Source organism: Brachypodium distachyon, chromosome 2 (assembly GCF_000005505.3).
Source record: "Brachypodium distachyon strain Bd21 chromosome 2, Brachypodium_distachyon_v3.0, whole genome shotgun sequence".
NCBI classification, from domain to species: Eukaryota; Viridiplantae; Streptophyta; class Magnoliopsida; order Poales; family Poaceae; genus Brachypodium; species Brachypodium distachyon.
This window is the reverse complement of record NC_016132.3, coordinates 2,173,779-2,188,849: the sequence shown is the minus strand read 5'-3', so window position 1 is coordinate 2,188,849 and position 15,071 is coordinate 2,173,779. Positions and strand designations below refer to the sequence as shown.

The 15,071-nt window shown below is 43.7% G+C and overlaps 2 protein-coding genes across 5 annotated transcripts; both read right to left on the bottom strand.

Moving 5' to 3' along the window:
* Positions 1–844: 844 nt before the first annotated feature.
* LOC100840728 lies at positions 845–3,351 on the bottom strand. Its single transcript, XM_003568507.2, has 2 exons — positions 3,070–3,351; positions 845–1,176 (listed from the first exon to the last, which is right to left on the bottom strand). Exons 1-2 carry the CDS (start codon positions 3,204–3,206, stop codon positions 1,038–1,040), a joined length of 276 nt encoding a protein of 91 aa, XP_003568555.1. The 5' UTR covers positions 3,207–3,351; the 3' UTR covers positions 845–1,037.
* Positions 3,352–3,724: 373 nt separating this feature from the next.
* Positions 3,725–7,720, bottom strand: LOC112270630. 4 transcript variants are annotated; one of them, XR_002962954.1, is made up of 4 exons: positions 7,549–7,720; positions 7,226–7,378; positions 5,724–5,889; positions 5,299–5,604 (listed from the first exon to the last, which is right to left on the bottom strand). XR_002962954.1 is itself a non-coding variant. In XM_024458466.1 (4 exons), exons 2-4 carry the CDS (start codon positions 7,034–7,036, stop codon positions 5,404–5,406), a joined length of 591 nt encoding a protein of 196 aa, XP_024314234.1. In that variant the 5' UTR covers positions 7,037–7,378; positions 7,549–7,720; the 3' UTR covers positions 5,299–5,403. The 4 variants fall into 4 exon arrangements, 2 of the variants coding, with proteins under 2 accessions (XP_024314235.1, XP_024314234.1); XM_024458466.1 differs by having other exon boundaries at positions 6,813–7,378; XM_024458467.1 differs by lacking the exons at positions 5,299–5,604; positions 7,226–7,378; positions 7,549–7,720 and adding exons at positions 3,725–4,032; positions 6,813–7,215.
* Between the last annotated feature and the right edge of the window lie 7,351 nt (positions 7,721–15,071).

Here is a 15,071-nt window from a genome sequence, read left to right as displayed (position 1 = left end):
AAAGATGCTGCACTGTTTCACGTGCTGGATGGGCACAAATAATCCTACATGCAACTGCACAATGCAACTGATTAAATAGTTTTAAAATAACTAGTATCAAAGCAAAGTAACCGTTCGAGCAATTTTTTGCAGGTATAAAATATTCCAACTACTCTCTTCTAGTACCGGCTTAGGTACCGGACCGTTGATGATGCTTTCGTCCGGTGGCACCGTCAGGCCATTCCCAGCGCGCGTCGCTTGAGGATCGTCTACTGCCACGTCAACTCGACGGGACGCATGCCCAGTGCGTCGTCTCTTCTTTTCCTCAACCGAAGTAATAAATTACAGTTGGGATTTTCTGCATCTCTTTCCGGTGGGCTTCCACCCACGCCTCCACCTTTCTCTGCCTCTCTTCCTCACAACTGAAGCAAACTTTCTTTCCAGATCTAGCATCTATGGGAACAATAGAATTCGGGAAAGGCAAAAATCAAAGTAGCTACTGCATCAGTCGACTAGCTACACCGTCTGGTTCAACTGCTTGGCCCCATGAACTCGTGATTGTCAGCAATGCAAAGTTTAAAACGTAAGGTAACCAAGGATTCTACAACCACTCCTATTTGTTAACAAAGCCTAGCTGTAGCTCATTTTTCATAGCTGAGCATTACAAGCATATGCTAAGACTGCTTTGATCAAATTTAATCAGCAAATACATAACTGAACCCATATAAAATTAAATTAGTTTACAGGTAAAGTTTAATAAACTTGTATTATGGATTATCTCGTCATGAATGAATGTCTCCGTAACAACAAAAAACACAGTATAATTATGTATATCAAGCACTCCGTGATGATGTCAGCTAAGGGAGGACGCAAAACGGCACCATAGATCACGCTGCACATAGCATAATTGCCAATATATGACCCCTACAAGAGTTGTGCGATACACATGAGATGATGAGAGCACATAATCATCACAGTTAATCCAAGCATCTACAATGTTCAACTTGGGGCTAAAGAGTGGGCATTGGTGAACAAAACTTTAGATTGCAGTTACATAGCTAGTTATCGTCCTTAATTCTCTTGAGCAGCCTAGCAGCCCATTGGCGCAGCCTTCTCTTCAGTGTGAAGCCAACTGCAATGCCAACCACGAAGCTGATGGCACCAACCTTGGTGCAAGTCGACAGAGACACAACCCGACTGCAACGCAGATCACAAATGTTTGTTAGTTGAGTCTTACAGGTTTAAATGAACAAAATATTAAAATTGCAGCCTAATTTTAGAAATAGGAATAGAGTTTATGCCGCATGAGCAAACCACGGCAGAATTCAACTCTTCAAGACTTCAACAGGTATACACGAGAATATTTGGTACGCAGCTCAGCAGATGCAGACCACCATCCACATTGCCTCTTGTCCTTCCCCAGATTTCAACTAGATGGTTAAACTATCCATTGAGCTAGTCATGAACTTTAACTAGGGAATTTCAATAAAAACTTCAAACTAGGTCAAATCAATACTTTCAACTAAGCGGGCCAAAACTTTTAACTCAGTTGATCCGACTTTCAAATAGGAGGATCAAGCAACTTTCAGTAAAAAGAAGCCTTACCAATAGATCAAACTTTCAATCATGATACAAAAAACTTTCAGCTAGCTCAGGTTTCCACAGATTTTGATCGCTAATTTCACCCAGGGAGCAGTGTCTTTCAACCCCCTGCATGCAAGTTGAGAATAGCAATCTCACCATCCTGATAGAACCAGGACTTGTGCCTCACTATAAGGTGCACATTGTACCGTGGTATCACGGCGGGGTGCAGGAGGATGAGCGTGAGCAGCAGCAGCACAGCGGGTGTGGACGTGCCTGGAAACCTATGGTCTTGCCACTTGCTTGGGAAGGCAAAGGAAAACTGGAAGCTACAATGGTAAAAGTGGAATAGCGAAAAAAATGCAGGAATCATGAAGCAGACAGGAGCATCAAGACCTAACACGAATTAGGCAGCTCCTGCAATCACCTAAAGCCTCATGGCTAAGTGTGTGCATTGGCAACAAATTGGTGAATATCTGCCATTTAGATGTTCCACAGATACATGTACAACCGACCACAGGTTTAAGATACAAAAAACTGTACAGGATCACATGGAATAGGAGATATCATAGACACCCTAGATATTCAACACAATGATAAACAAAAGCAGAAAATTTTGCTTCTGCTACCATACAGATTGCATTGAAACACCCAGTTTAGCCCTGTCAAATCTTCATTACAGATTACATCACTAACAGCCCGTTTGGTAACCATCCTTTCATTTCATTTGGTAGAAATGAAATGAAATCCAATTCTTGATAGGATTTCATTTGGTTGAATTTGATTTCATTGTTCAAAAATCATGTTTGTCTACCACATGGATTTTGAGAGACAATTCCAGAGAAATGATGGCTTTTGGAGAGGAATTGGAATTAGTTATAGTACAATTCCATGGAATTTGAGATTGAATTCCCGTGGCCAATTCCGTGCCAACCAAACAAGTTCGTTTCTGGAATTCGAAATGAATTCCTGAATTCTAAGCTCAAATGATGGGTACCAAACGAGCTGTAACTCTTTTTCGTCAAGGTTCCAGTTCCGGTGATAGATGTGGAGGTATCATAAATGTGCGCATCAGCTACTACTACTGGCAAGCAATTTGGCAAATACCTGCTGTTTAGAGTAGATAGATGTTGCAGTATACATAGTACATTGCTCAGTCCAATTCTTGTTTTCAGGTTTACAGACGACAACAGGTTAAGGTACAGAAAACTGTGCAGCATCATACAGAGCAAGACATATCATAAACACCCTGATATTCAACATAAAAACATAAACAGAAGTGATTTTTTTTTATTGTACTCCACATACACATTTACTGAAAACAGTGAGCTCTATTGACCCTGCCAACATCTTAATCCTAGTGTAAGCCTGATACCCCCAAACAACACGAGCAGCACATGACAAAAATCCGCCCCGAATCAAGCGACCTTACCCGATGAGCGAGCTCAAACAGTAGGCCCGCGAAAGCTTGGGCCGAATTAGAGGAGGGGCTCAGGCAGTCAGACGTACCCTGACGCTCTGGACACGATGACTTGGTCGGAGAAGGCGGAGCACGAAGAGGAAGAAGAGGAGGAGTTGGCCGCGTCCTTCGCCGCCGCCTGCAGCTTCTCCACCGCCGACGAAACCGCCGCCGCCGCCGAAGCCATCTCCGCCAGACACCGTCTAGTCTTCTCTCCCGCCGCGCCGGCTGGTTAAGGGTCGGAAGGGGTTGGAGCCAGCTAGGGTTTAGCGGCGAACGGGTCGAGACGAGAGAGCAGAGGATTTTGTCTTTTTTTTTTTCTTTCTTGTAGAAGAAGAAGAAGCCGGACGGAGAAGGAAGGAAAGGCGAGATCGATTTGGGAGATGAGCTGGGCCTTTGAACATGGGCTTAGGATGGGCCATTAGATCTGGGCTTTAGTTACAGCCCGTGTCAAATTGTTTAGGCCTTTAGATCTTTTCTCACAGCGACGGCCCAAACAGTAGTCCCCCCTACCTGGCAATTCTCTTATTAAAAAATCGGTTTTGCTGCTGAGAACTCGTTTGTATATTAACTGCATAGAGATCAGTCGACGTGTTTGGCTGTCGGATCTTAGTCTAACAATAGCACATGAACGATTTAATATATTTTTTTCTTAAAAAACAGATGACTAAGAAATAGCCACATAAAAGAAAAACCTACGGGACATTTCTCATGATGTTTTATTTTCTTTCAAACCTAACAAGCCCTCGAACAAACAGATGGTGCTACTGGGATCAAATCAAATTCGGTTCCAGCCAGCATTAATTCAAGAATTTACGAGGAGTTAGGGGAAGAAGAGTTTGGATGGCAGCAGCATTCAGAAATCCCCGTGGGTTCAACGACGCCGGCCCCTTGTTGACGGTTGGAATTAGGCGGCTCCGCCATGTAGCAGTACGGGGTCCAGCCGTCGCCGCACCGTTCCCGGCACTTTTTGTAGTCGCAGTCCGGCATCGGGGTAGGCTCGAAACATCTATCTGCAAACCGAATTAGAACAACATCGGTCATATACTCTCCCAGTCCATATTAAAATACAGACGTATCTACGTATTAAAATACGTCAAGATACATGTAACATTTCGGCACTTAATATGAACGGAGGAAGCAGTGCATGTCGTTAATTGATCGTTGCCGGGCCTCAAATTGAAGACAGACATGAAAAGCGTATGATATGTCGAAATTGATTAACAAACCTTGCTGGCCTGCGGCGTGGCTGCCGGAGGAGATGAGAAGAAGGACGACGGCCATGGCGGCGAGCGTCAGAGCCGCCATGGGCAGGCTCGTCTTCTTCTTCTTGAGCAAGATCGCCATGAGGTAGGACGATGATGACGATATGTTGTGTTTATATATAGAGAGAGAGAGGCCGATGTTATATATATGGCCGCTAGCTAATTCATTGCGGCCGATCGATACGTACGCGCGCTGTTTTATGGCGGGTTTATTAGTAGTAAACGAAATCAGATCACCAGTACAAATAACGTATCAAAATGCATATGACAGACAATGAAGACCGGCCGGCCGGGCTGCATGGTTAATTAAAAGATACACACATGGACTAATTTGGAGAAAGACATGAAAGTCATCAAGATTCGGCCATAACGAATCAACGATCGAGCTGCTATATAACGAGTATACGATCCTATTCATAGTATACGATTTTCACTGATGTCCACGTGAAATGCTAAACTGGAGCAGACGGCTAGATTAGCCATGGATGGTACCGGCGTCCTGCAAGCAAGTGTCGTACGTACGCAAAGTCACTACATGCTTTCGCAGTATAAAAAAGAGTGTCTGTTTGTTTCTTAGTCGATGTAGAAATATAGCACGAAGTAGTTATTTTTCAGGCGACAATCGTAACCATCCAATTAAATTTTTTTATCATCTATATTTTCACGGATCTCAATGATCGATTGGATGAGACGGTTGTTGCCGTCGACTTAGAAACAGCCGATTAAATAAATAATTTAGTTACGTACTTACTCCCTGGACAGGTAGCAGTGTAGAAATGGTCATCAGTTTGAAATCGTATACATGTGGTCACTCAATTGGCAAACCCGGATACTCTTGCTCTCTCTCCCGATTTTGAACAGTTTTAACTCGTATGTGGCGTGGTTTTCTTTCTGATTTTTTTATATTCGATAGACACGGTTGCTTCGGGCTCCTCCTAGATATGATCATCGGACTCGAAATTTCATACATTTGGTCACTAATTGTGCATCGTGCATCATTCGACATGGAAAAAGTCCAAGGAAAAAACCATAATTAATTAAATTTTTATGCCAAACGAGACAACAGCTAAACCATATAACATCTCCAATTAATTATCTCCCTAGCTCCCTCATTCTGTTTCAGCTATAGCTGCTTTTCTTTTTAGAAACAGGGCAGCAGCAGGAATTTGGGTCGTCGCAGTGGGCTCCAGGCTCCGGCCTGCCGTCGCCGCCGCAGAAAGCCTGGCACCGGCGGTCGGTGCAGTTTGGGTATTCGTTGGCGTAGCACGACGCCGGCACGGCGGTGTGATAAGGAGCAGCAGCCGCCGCCGCCGCATCATACTATATTAGGCCAAATCATTAATTATTGTTAATTACAATATGCATGGTAGAGAAAATCTGCCAAAAAAAACGTGCAAAAATTAATAGAGATCGGTGCTGCAAATAAAAATCATTATCACCTCTTTATACGCGTGGCAACACGAGGAGAGGATGGCAGCCATGGCCGCGAGAGCCACCAAGCATAGAGCGCTCGTGCTCTTCGCCATGAGGAGAATACTTGTTGTTCTTCGATCTGGATATATTGTTCTGTTGTTATATATAGACCCCGGCCATATATCTGCATGCCTAGGAGTATATCAATGATTAATTAATGAGTTAATTGTGTCATAAGTACAATAGATATCTTACTAAATATTGCCCTTCCAAGTATACAAGCTAGCTAGGCTAGCTAGTTAGTAGTAGAACGGAATTATTTCATGCCAAACTTTAACCAACAAATAGAAAAATAATATTCGGCATGTGTGTATAAACGTACATGGCAATATTAGAAATATTTTTCAATACGAATCAAATTATATCACTGTTGCTCAAAACAGAAGGATACATTATACCAGTTGATGCGTCATCGCTGACAAGGTCTAGACCCGGCCATCAATAATAAAACTTAAAGCCAAGGAACCATCAGTGTGGCGACTCCAATAGATGATCAAGTTTTAACAAAAGAAATATCACCACTGAGGAACACAGAATCAAATATACTCGAGTAATAACAAGAAAAACGCTTCACTAGTGGTTACCACTCACGGGCCGAAATATTAGGCATGTGAGAGATTTTCTTTTCTTTTTTAGTGTAAGGCATGTGAGAGATGTTCTCCACACTTTTCATGGGCTTAGTTTGGACCAGTTAGGCCCTGTTTGGTATTAGAGTTTTTTGGGTGTTTTCTAGGATATAAACCATTTCAAATTGAAAAACATTACAAAACTCAAATAGTTGTTTGGTAGGAAGAATTTGGAGGGGATTATCCTTAATTTCCCCAACAAAACACTCCATTTTTGTACCAAATTAAAACATTTCTCAAACTAGTATTTTTTTTAAAACACTAGTGTTTTGGATTTTTGAGGATTTTGAATGAACACTCAGAACTCTCAAATATTAAAACACTGGTGACTAAAAAATACACTAACCAAACAAGGCCTTAGTGGTAATATTTGGTCGAAGTCCAGCCAACTTCCCCCCACCAAGTATAAGCCCATCCCCCATTCCTCACCTGCTGCGGCCCATCCCCTCCCCCTTGGCTGTGACGTGACATCTCCTGAATCTCACAGCCTCCTTACCCTCCAGCTGCGAGTGGGTCATGCCTCCAGGTTTGTTCTTTGTGGGCTTCACACTCGAGAGAGAGCCGCAACAGAGTTTTTCGACCTTTACAAGTTTGGCCCAGATGCCCATGGAAAAAAAAGAGAGAGAGTGGCCTAGGTTGAACCCTTCGCGCATAACTTCGATCACTTTGTGGCTCGAAAGAGATAAAGTATGGCCGGTGGTGTTTCTTACGAGTTCTCCCGTTTGCACGCGGATGATCGATGCAGATATGGTGGTGTTGGCGGATGCCAATCGTATGAGCACACCACGAGAAATGAAATGAACTCTGATTCTAGCGGTAATGTATAAGATCGAAAATCGTACCAGGTTGCCTTAAAAAAAAAAGAAGGAAAATCGTACTACGGGGCTTGATTGTGGATAGTTCAGGGGTATGTATCATGCGTTGATGCCCGAGGAGGACATTAATTCTTCTCTGGGACGAACAATCTCTGTTCTTTCGTTGCGTTCACCTTGCAACTGCAAACAACAAAAATCCCTCTTGACGCAGCAAACAAGTGCATATTTATATGCAACTAGTTAAGAAAAATCTGGAAAACGGTTTGCAACATGGATCCAGAACAGCGCGTGTTTTTCTCGCAGAAGGACAAAAACGAAACAAGAGATGGCAAAGTGCATACGTATTTTACCTTCGCAAGCGGGCGTGGGCAGTGATGATTTCGGGTCCATTCGGCCGAGATGACAAAGTAGAAGTGGCAAGCAACGTCGAGAGAGAAGATTGATTCCTGCCGGGTGATTAATTTCTCCATTCGGCAGATATGCGCATGCATGCATCCCCTTCTCGTAACCGGGCAGATATCACTGCGATGAACGGGGACGTGGCTTCATATGCATGGCTAAATAATGGGTTATATATTCCTCGGCCGGTGGGCGGTGCGGCGTGTACACGTACGGATTCGACACGTTAGGCCGACATGTATACGTGCTCACTCGCCACAGGTCCGACGGTGCACGGGCCAGATAATTAAGGTCGGTGATCTCTCGGTCGGTGCGTGTACGGACCGACCTAATAATATACTCGTAATTGACTCTCTCGAATATATATGATCGATCAGACGTCGTACTTAAGAAAGAAGGAATTGGACATAGCCAAGTCAAGTACACAACCAGGGAAGCGGCCCGGGGGCTTCGATCGGTCAATGACTGGATGTCGAAACAATTAATGACCCATTGATCAGGTATTGACTTGAAAGATCGAGTTGAAGATAAAATAATCAAAAACAAACTTTGAAAGCTAAGCTAGCCTATATGAGTAGTGAAACTTAGCCATCAGACTGCATGCAATGATCACATCTTGTCGATCAAATTAAGCTGGAGACCGGATCATCAAAAGTCCCTTCGCGATCGAGACTTTTTCTCGCGGAATCTGTAAAGCTACACGTACGTGGAGCGCGCCACGTTACAAGGACGGAGGGAAAACACCTACGCGCTACGTACAAAATCCGGAATCTCTCTCGAGTACTCCACAAAGCTAGGCCTAGTGTTTGCCTTGAGTTTACGCCTTATATAATTTTGCCGAATGTGCCTCTCGTCTGTTGTGTTGACGGCCATTACATTTGTCCATCTTCTTCAACTAGAAACAGTAACCGGCGCCGTCGCAGGGCGTGGTCCGTGGAGCTCCCAAGTGTCGTCTCCGGCGGCGCCCATCGTGGCAAAGAAACAACAACACGCCGGTGTTGACAGCTAGCCGTCACGTTGTCGCCTCCGAAAAGAGCCAAAGCCAAGAAATCTTATCTTAAACCAAAATAATATAAATGTCCAAAACAATAGACGTGCGCGAATAGATGGAAGAGTTGAGCCGCTGCCCCCACCCCCCAACACGAATATGGAGTAAATAAAATGCTATAATCGTACAGTGCACACAATTAATTAGAATATCACAGACTCGATCAGTCCTCCTCAGAGACAATTTCTTTTTGTTTGTTATTAACAGGCAACTAACCCAAGACCGCTTCTCCTATTAAGTGACTTAAATAAATATAAACGTATGTGTGCCTAAATATCGTTTTTGGTTGGCACCCCAGGGAATATGCATCGGGGCAGAACCATTTGGCACTCAGACTTCCCCGGCCTCCTTGTGGAATGGTTCTATGCATCGATCTATTTCACGTAAACAAGCTTTTCTTTTTTTGCCTTCCGCGGTAAGTCATAGATGCACGCAACCATGAGAAATTGCACAAAGGCCTCGCTTCCAATATGTATGCACCACCTTAGCGTTGTATCTGAACTGTTATTTTTGAAGAGCACCACCGATCAATTCAGTACGTACAAAAAGTTCTAAAAACAATAATAATTACAAATAGGTTTTGGACCACCTGGCGACGGCAACAAACCAGCCACCGTCCTTGCACCTCCATCGCCGGAGTCAGACATAGAGCTTGCCAAAAGAGGGCATGTGGTAGTAGACGGTGGGGTATGTACCTAGTCACCGTGTTAAGGCCCCAAAGAACCAGGACAGCAACCCATCTCGCCAAATATGAGAACCATAGATTGGAAGAGTCAGACCTGAAACCACAGGGACAAACACGAAAGCCAACTGAAACCCAAGGAATTCGTCGAAAAGCCGGTCGGATCCCAAGAGATTCGTCAAGTAAACAGCTCCACTCGCCCTCTGTTGGTGCAAGATGCACCGGCGATGTGAGGACAGGGCGGGAAGGACCATATTTTGGCTGCAAGATGTGGCCACCGTCTCACCATCTCGAAGAAGACGCTGAAAAGACCTAAAACAAAAAACGAAAGATCCTTCCGCCGCGGCCTCCAACACCCAAGAAGGAGGCAGGACGGCTGGCGGCAGCACCTGCGGAGTGTTTGGGAGCCCAACTGCCAAGGTCTACTGGAGAGATCGCCTAGATCCTAATTCCTCCTGTGTTGTTACGGGATGTGCGGCTTACATCGTCGTACCTACTGATCAAATGTTCCTCCGATCCTAAAATCTTGTCGTGGTTTTAGTTCAAATTTGAACTAAATCGGCGACAAAAATTTAGAATCGAAGGGGGTACATCATCTACGGGAACCAAGTTTTGATCAATGATACTCCCTCTTTTTTGTATAGGTTGGGGTTGTCTCAAGTTAAATTTTATCGTTTTGACCGAATATTGATAAGAAAGAAATCAAAGCGTATGCAACACCAAACAAATGCAACATACGTGACACTGGTATATATATATTGGTGTTTTTTATAAACTCGGTCAAAAGTTTTAATTGATCAGGATAAAACCGTAAACACAGATGCCGATCGAGTCCATAACAAGAGGTTATCGTCTGTTTTGAAAATGTCTTATCGCTCTCACCGATATAAAATATTGAAAATCAACTCCGTAAAGCTACTAACGCGCGCTTGAAAGTTACCGCCCATCTGCTACCCAGTCCCTACCAAATCCGGGAACACGTACGTACGCATGAGCTAATTTCTACAGCATAATCCATATAAAAGTACCCTCCCTCCCTCGATGCACCGCTCTCTCTCTTCCCCCGTTCCCCGGTCCATTCCTTATCTCAGCACGTACGGCCCTTCAGCTCTTCCCGACGGCGGCCGGAGCGGGGAGCGAGACAGGCCGCATGAGCAACCTCGAGTAATAATACATATATACATACATAAGCACCCCAACTCAACAGCTCCACATACATATAATTAATTAACGTGTTCCTGATGGATCGATTTGTTTGTTTTGCCTGCAGGGCCCCCTCGCCGGAGCCCGGAAACGTCGACACTGTGGTCACATGCATGGCGTCCCAGCTGCCAACCATCGTGTCTGCCTCTACCTGTGGCAGCGTCGTCCAGGTAAATTGTGAACGAGAGCATACTTGCGTTTCTAGCTCGATCTCCTGGAGTCATTTACTACTAGAGACCACCACTCCACTGCCTTTATTAAATTTTGCTCGTCTTTCCCGTGCATGGTACGCGCATGTGTGGCGATAGCTTGTCGACATGGTGGCCACTGGGTTGACCAGCGGTCTCAACATCATCAGCAACGACGACAGCAACAACCAGACGCATCAGGTGATCGAGTGTGGACTTGGATCCAGGCGGAGTTTTTTTTCTTTTCTTTTTTTGATAGGGAGGCGAAGTTTTCTTCCTGCGAAATGATTGGTCAATCGTTTCCCTGTGCTACTGCTACTAGCAAGGCCTGGAAGAAAAATCAGGAACGCTCGGTTCTTGGGAGTGTACAAGACTTTTTTTACACCGAAAAGTTTCGGTCCTAACGGAAAATAACCGAAATAATTCAAATGAACAGATATCAAATATGAACAGAAAATATGGATAACTTTGAGCAACAAAACATCACAGATGAGCAAACGATCGAAATTAATTCTGAGTTCAAAAAAGAAAAAAACGATCGAAATTCGGGCTCGGGAGACGAAAAAGAGGCGGAGAGAATAGACGTCTTCCCACATGGCCGGGACGTGGTGCGCGTTGGGACTAGGGTTAGCATTTATTTATTTATTTGAGTGGAAGGTTTTTTTTTTTTGAGCGAGAGTGGAAGGTTAGCAGATTTGGCAGATTTCGGGAAGCCTTTCTTTACGGGCTGGTTAGTGAGCTGGTATAGAGGATGGCCTGGGCTAATGGGCTGACACTGAGGGTTAATCTCCATACTAGTTTTGTTGGGTCCAAACCGAATTCAATCCTGCTCCAATCTCTATTTATCTCCACCTTGTCCCACCCAATAGAATGGAAATATTAAAATTATTTGGTTTGGACAATTAAACAAAACTATTTATATAGCAATGAATAATTAGATAAATGATCATTATAGTATAATTAGTTATATTTAATCATTTTGTATATAGTGATGTTTATTTTTTCTCCAGGCTTTAGAAGTCCAGTAGCTATTAATTTTGGAGAAATACTGGAATACGTCAGTACATAGATCAATGTTTCAGTATCACTCCAGTACATATATACGTCCAGTAGCTATTAATTTTGGAGTAATACTGGAATACGTCAGTACATAGATCAATGTTCCAGTATCACTCCGGTACATATATACGTCCAGGAGCTATTAATTTTGGTCTAGTGTGCTCCCTCCATTTGTTCAAACTAGATGATGTCCCGCATGTTATTGCAGAAATTTAGTTAACACAAAGAGTATTCAAAATTGAAAGATATAATGAAATTTTCACTTAGTGGGGATAGCTTGATGGATGTGGCATGCTTGCATATTTAGAGAAATCTAATAGTGAGTTACTTCTATTTAATTACAGAAGATTAACAGCTAGTACTCCCTCCGTTATACTTATGATTGCGACTTTGTTTCACGTAAACAACAATAGTACGAAGTGTGTGTTGATCAAAGTACTAATCTTAACCAATTAAAATGTACCCTATAATTAAAATGTGTGTGGCTTTGATTGTATTTGTATGGCGGCAACCTCGACATGGGCCTCGAGATAGGGCCTGCAGCTGCCACTAACGGGGGTCATGATCAGCCTGAAGGAGCACCACCTCCTACTGTGCCTGCAAATGAAATGCAGCTTCTTGCCCGTGCGTTGTGGGCAGTGGCCTTGCTCACCATGATCATCGTCGTGGGCACGGCGCTCTACAAGCCCGCCAAGGGAGTGGTCTTCGGCCGCAACCACCTCGCCTACTACCTCACCCTCGTCGCGATTTTTGTCGCAGGTCTTGGGGAAGCCTTCACGGCATGGTGGATATCACGCTCTTACGACGTGTACCGACACCGTTCCTTGGCTGGGAAGATCGTTCTCCTTGCCTCCATTGGGCCATTCGTGGGCGCCCTCAGTATTGGGGGTTTTGCTTTCACCCAAGGATAGGCCAGGTCAATGAAGACATATATACCGATATCACGTTGTTAAGTCTCTGCCAGGAAATAAGTTTGCCAAATAGCATCGAACTAACTTTTGTAAGGAGGGTTGTCATTATTGTGTACTCTCTCTTTCTTAATTTGGAATTTGGTTTTGTTTGAACAATTTTGTTTTTTTCATTGTTGCGCATACCCCGTCTGATCGAATTACGTATGACTAAGTCAGAGTGGCCAAGGCCCATATGGTCGACTGATGTTTAAATTTTCTTGCATCAACAGAGCTCAGTAAAGTCGTTTTTTTTAGATGAAAGGCATTTTATTGCCCCGCTCCATTCCGAAAACGAAATGAAGCCCAAAAAGTCTGTTAAGCTCCGGATTACAACCAACTGTAATAAGAGAGTAAAGTCGCTTTGTCCTCCCCCTTGAAAAAAAAGTTTATTTATCCTTCAGGCCCTGCGTAATTCCTCCTTTGTGCACTTTTCTCTACTCAGTTGTCGTCCAAATGACCCTAAAAAAAAGATGGTCGCTGTCCATGATCAGAAGAGACTATGCTGGTTTCTATCTAAGAGTCCTGTGAGACGCTTCCTTCTCATACACATCTGAAGCAACGTTTGATCATCAGCATTAGAGAGTTTTGCAGGTCCTTGAGAGAACGTTATCCAGCCAGTTATGACTTGAGCATGGTCTGAGGTGAAATTGGTCCTGGTCCATAAAACGAAAGGTGCTGGGCAAGCGCAGAGAAGTCGTCTGAAGGGGAGTTCCATAGGAATGTTAAACTTCTGTCAACCTTGGTTTGGTCCCATGCCTAAAAAATTAGAAACGTCATCCGACAAGGCCCTGCGTAATTCCTCCTTTGTGCAGGTACGTATGCGTAGAGAGTCTTGCACGCAATCTAGCTAAGTTGTTGAGTAATATAGAACCGCGCGACGCAGCAAGGATAACATTCGACTTGACTTTCTTTGTCGTTAACCACTAAATACTTCGTTCACAGGCAAATAGCACATGACGCCAAAAAACAAATTTTAGGGACAACAATGTTGGGAGACTAATCGGCTTGGCAAGCTAGCAGTATGAAATTAGACACCCCCTGAAGGTTGATCATAATAATTGATAAATACTCCGATCTATAGGGAATACAAAATTGTACTAAACCTAAGACACTGCTTATTATGGATCGGAGGAAGTACAAAGTTCGTCCTATTGGTTAAAAGTTTATGATGAACATATATAACTTATGTATCATCGGTGTAATTAATTGTGAAAATTAAATCTCATAATAGGTGAATATTTTATAAGAGCAAGTTTATCCTGAAGCTCTTTGTCGTTTCTGACGCATGCATGTGTCGCACTCGCTTCGTCGTTTCTTTGATTGCCCTCCGGGTGGCAGCGCATGCACCCTCTCCTTAAGTAATCAGCTTTCTGCATCAAATGGCTAGCTTTCTTGGGCGAGTCTTGCAAGCAACCGTCAGATGATGGATTCACACGAACCGCATGGGACGCCACTGACTAATCGTAATGTCCTTCTTAATTACTGCCATATGTCTCTATCTTCTCAGTTTCGAGATGTTCAAAAACGTCGTTCATGACGATTAGTACTCGATCGATGAGGTTTAATTAGGCTGGCTTTGAAGTTTTATTTTTGAAACAAGGATTAATTTGATTTGTAAACACACACATACTTCTATATACTCATATATGTCACGGCACGCACGCACGCACACAATGCTATAGAAGTTTAATTTTCACACGGGGCTTAAATTTCCTGGCCAAAAAAGGCTAAACAATTGAGTGCTAAATCAAGCACAGATTACACACTTTCATAAAAAAATCCGATGATGCATGCACGGATTACATCTTAATGATCTGTTTCCTCAATTACGAAGTTTACGAGAGATCGCTGGTGCATGGTTTGGGCGGCAGCAGCAGGCAGAAACCCCCATGGGCTGAATATCCTTGGTAGGAGGCAACGCCATGTAGCAATAAGCTGTCGAATCCTTGCCGCACCGCTTCCGGCACTCCACCAAGTTGCAAGTCGGGGTCGGCGTAGGCTCGAAGCATTTGTCTGCAGAATTATATATGACGATTTTAAACATAGATACAGTATATTTGAACAAATTTGAGACAAGTAATATGAATTGGAGGGAATATATATTGAAGGTGAATATAATAAGAAAAGAATCAAGCCAGCGGATCGTCAACTGGCTTTGATGGCGTGCTAGAGCAAGTGGTCAGGGACATTTTCAGCCATCATGGTGGCAGTCTAGTCATCGGATTGAATCTGCTTAGAGTTGCTATATTTTTTTTTATGTAATAAGTTTGTGGTGTGGTACTTTGGCTGTGTGCGTCTCGGCGCAGAGGCCAGAGATGTGATACTCTTTGGTTGTATCGCTCGA

Coding starts and splice junctions, on each gene's coding strand:
- LOC112270630 (XM_024458467.1), bottom strand. CDS start 7,036: ATGCGCGAAGGGTTCAACCTAGGCCACTCTCTCTCTTTTTTTTCCATG. Junction 5,890..6,812: donor GAGGGGATGGGCCGCAGCAG/GTGAGGAATGGG, acceptor ATATACTCCTAG/GCATGCAGATATATGGCCGG. Junction 4,033..5,723: donor GTTGCCACGCGTATAAAGAG/GTGATAATGATT, acceptor TTCGGTTTGCAG/ATAGATGTTTCGAGCCTACC.
- LOC100840728 (XM_003568507.2), bottom strand. CDS start 3,206: ATGGCTTCGGCGGCGGCGGCGGTTTCGTCGGCGGTGGAGAAGCTGCAG. Junction 1,177..3,069: donor ATCGTGTCCAGAGCGTCAGG/GTACGTCTGACT, acceptor TCTGCGTTGCAG/TCGGGTTGTGTCTCTGTCGA.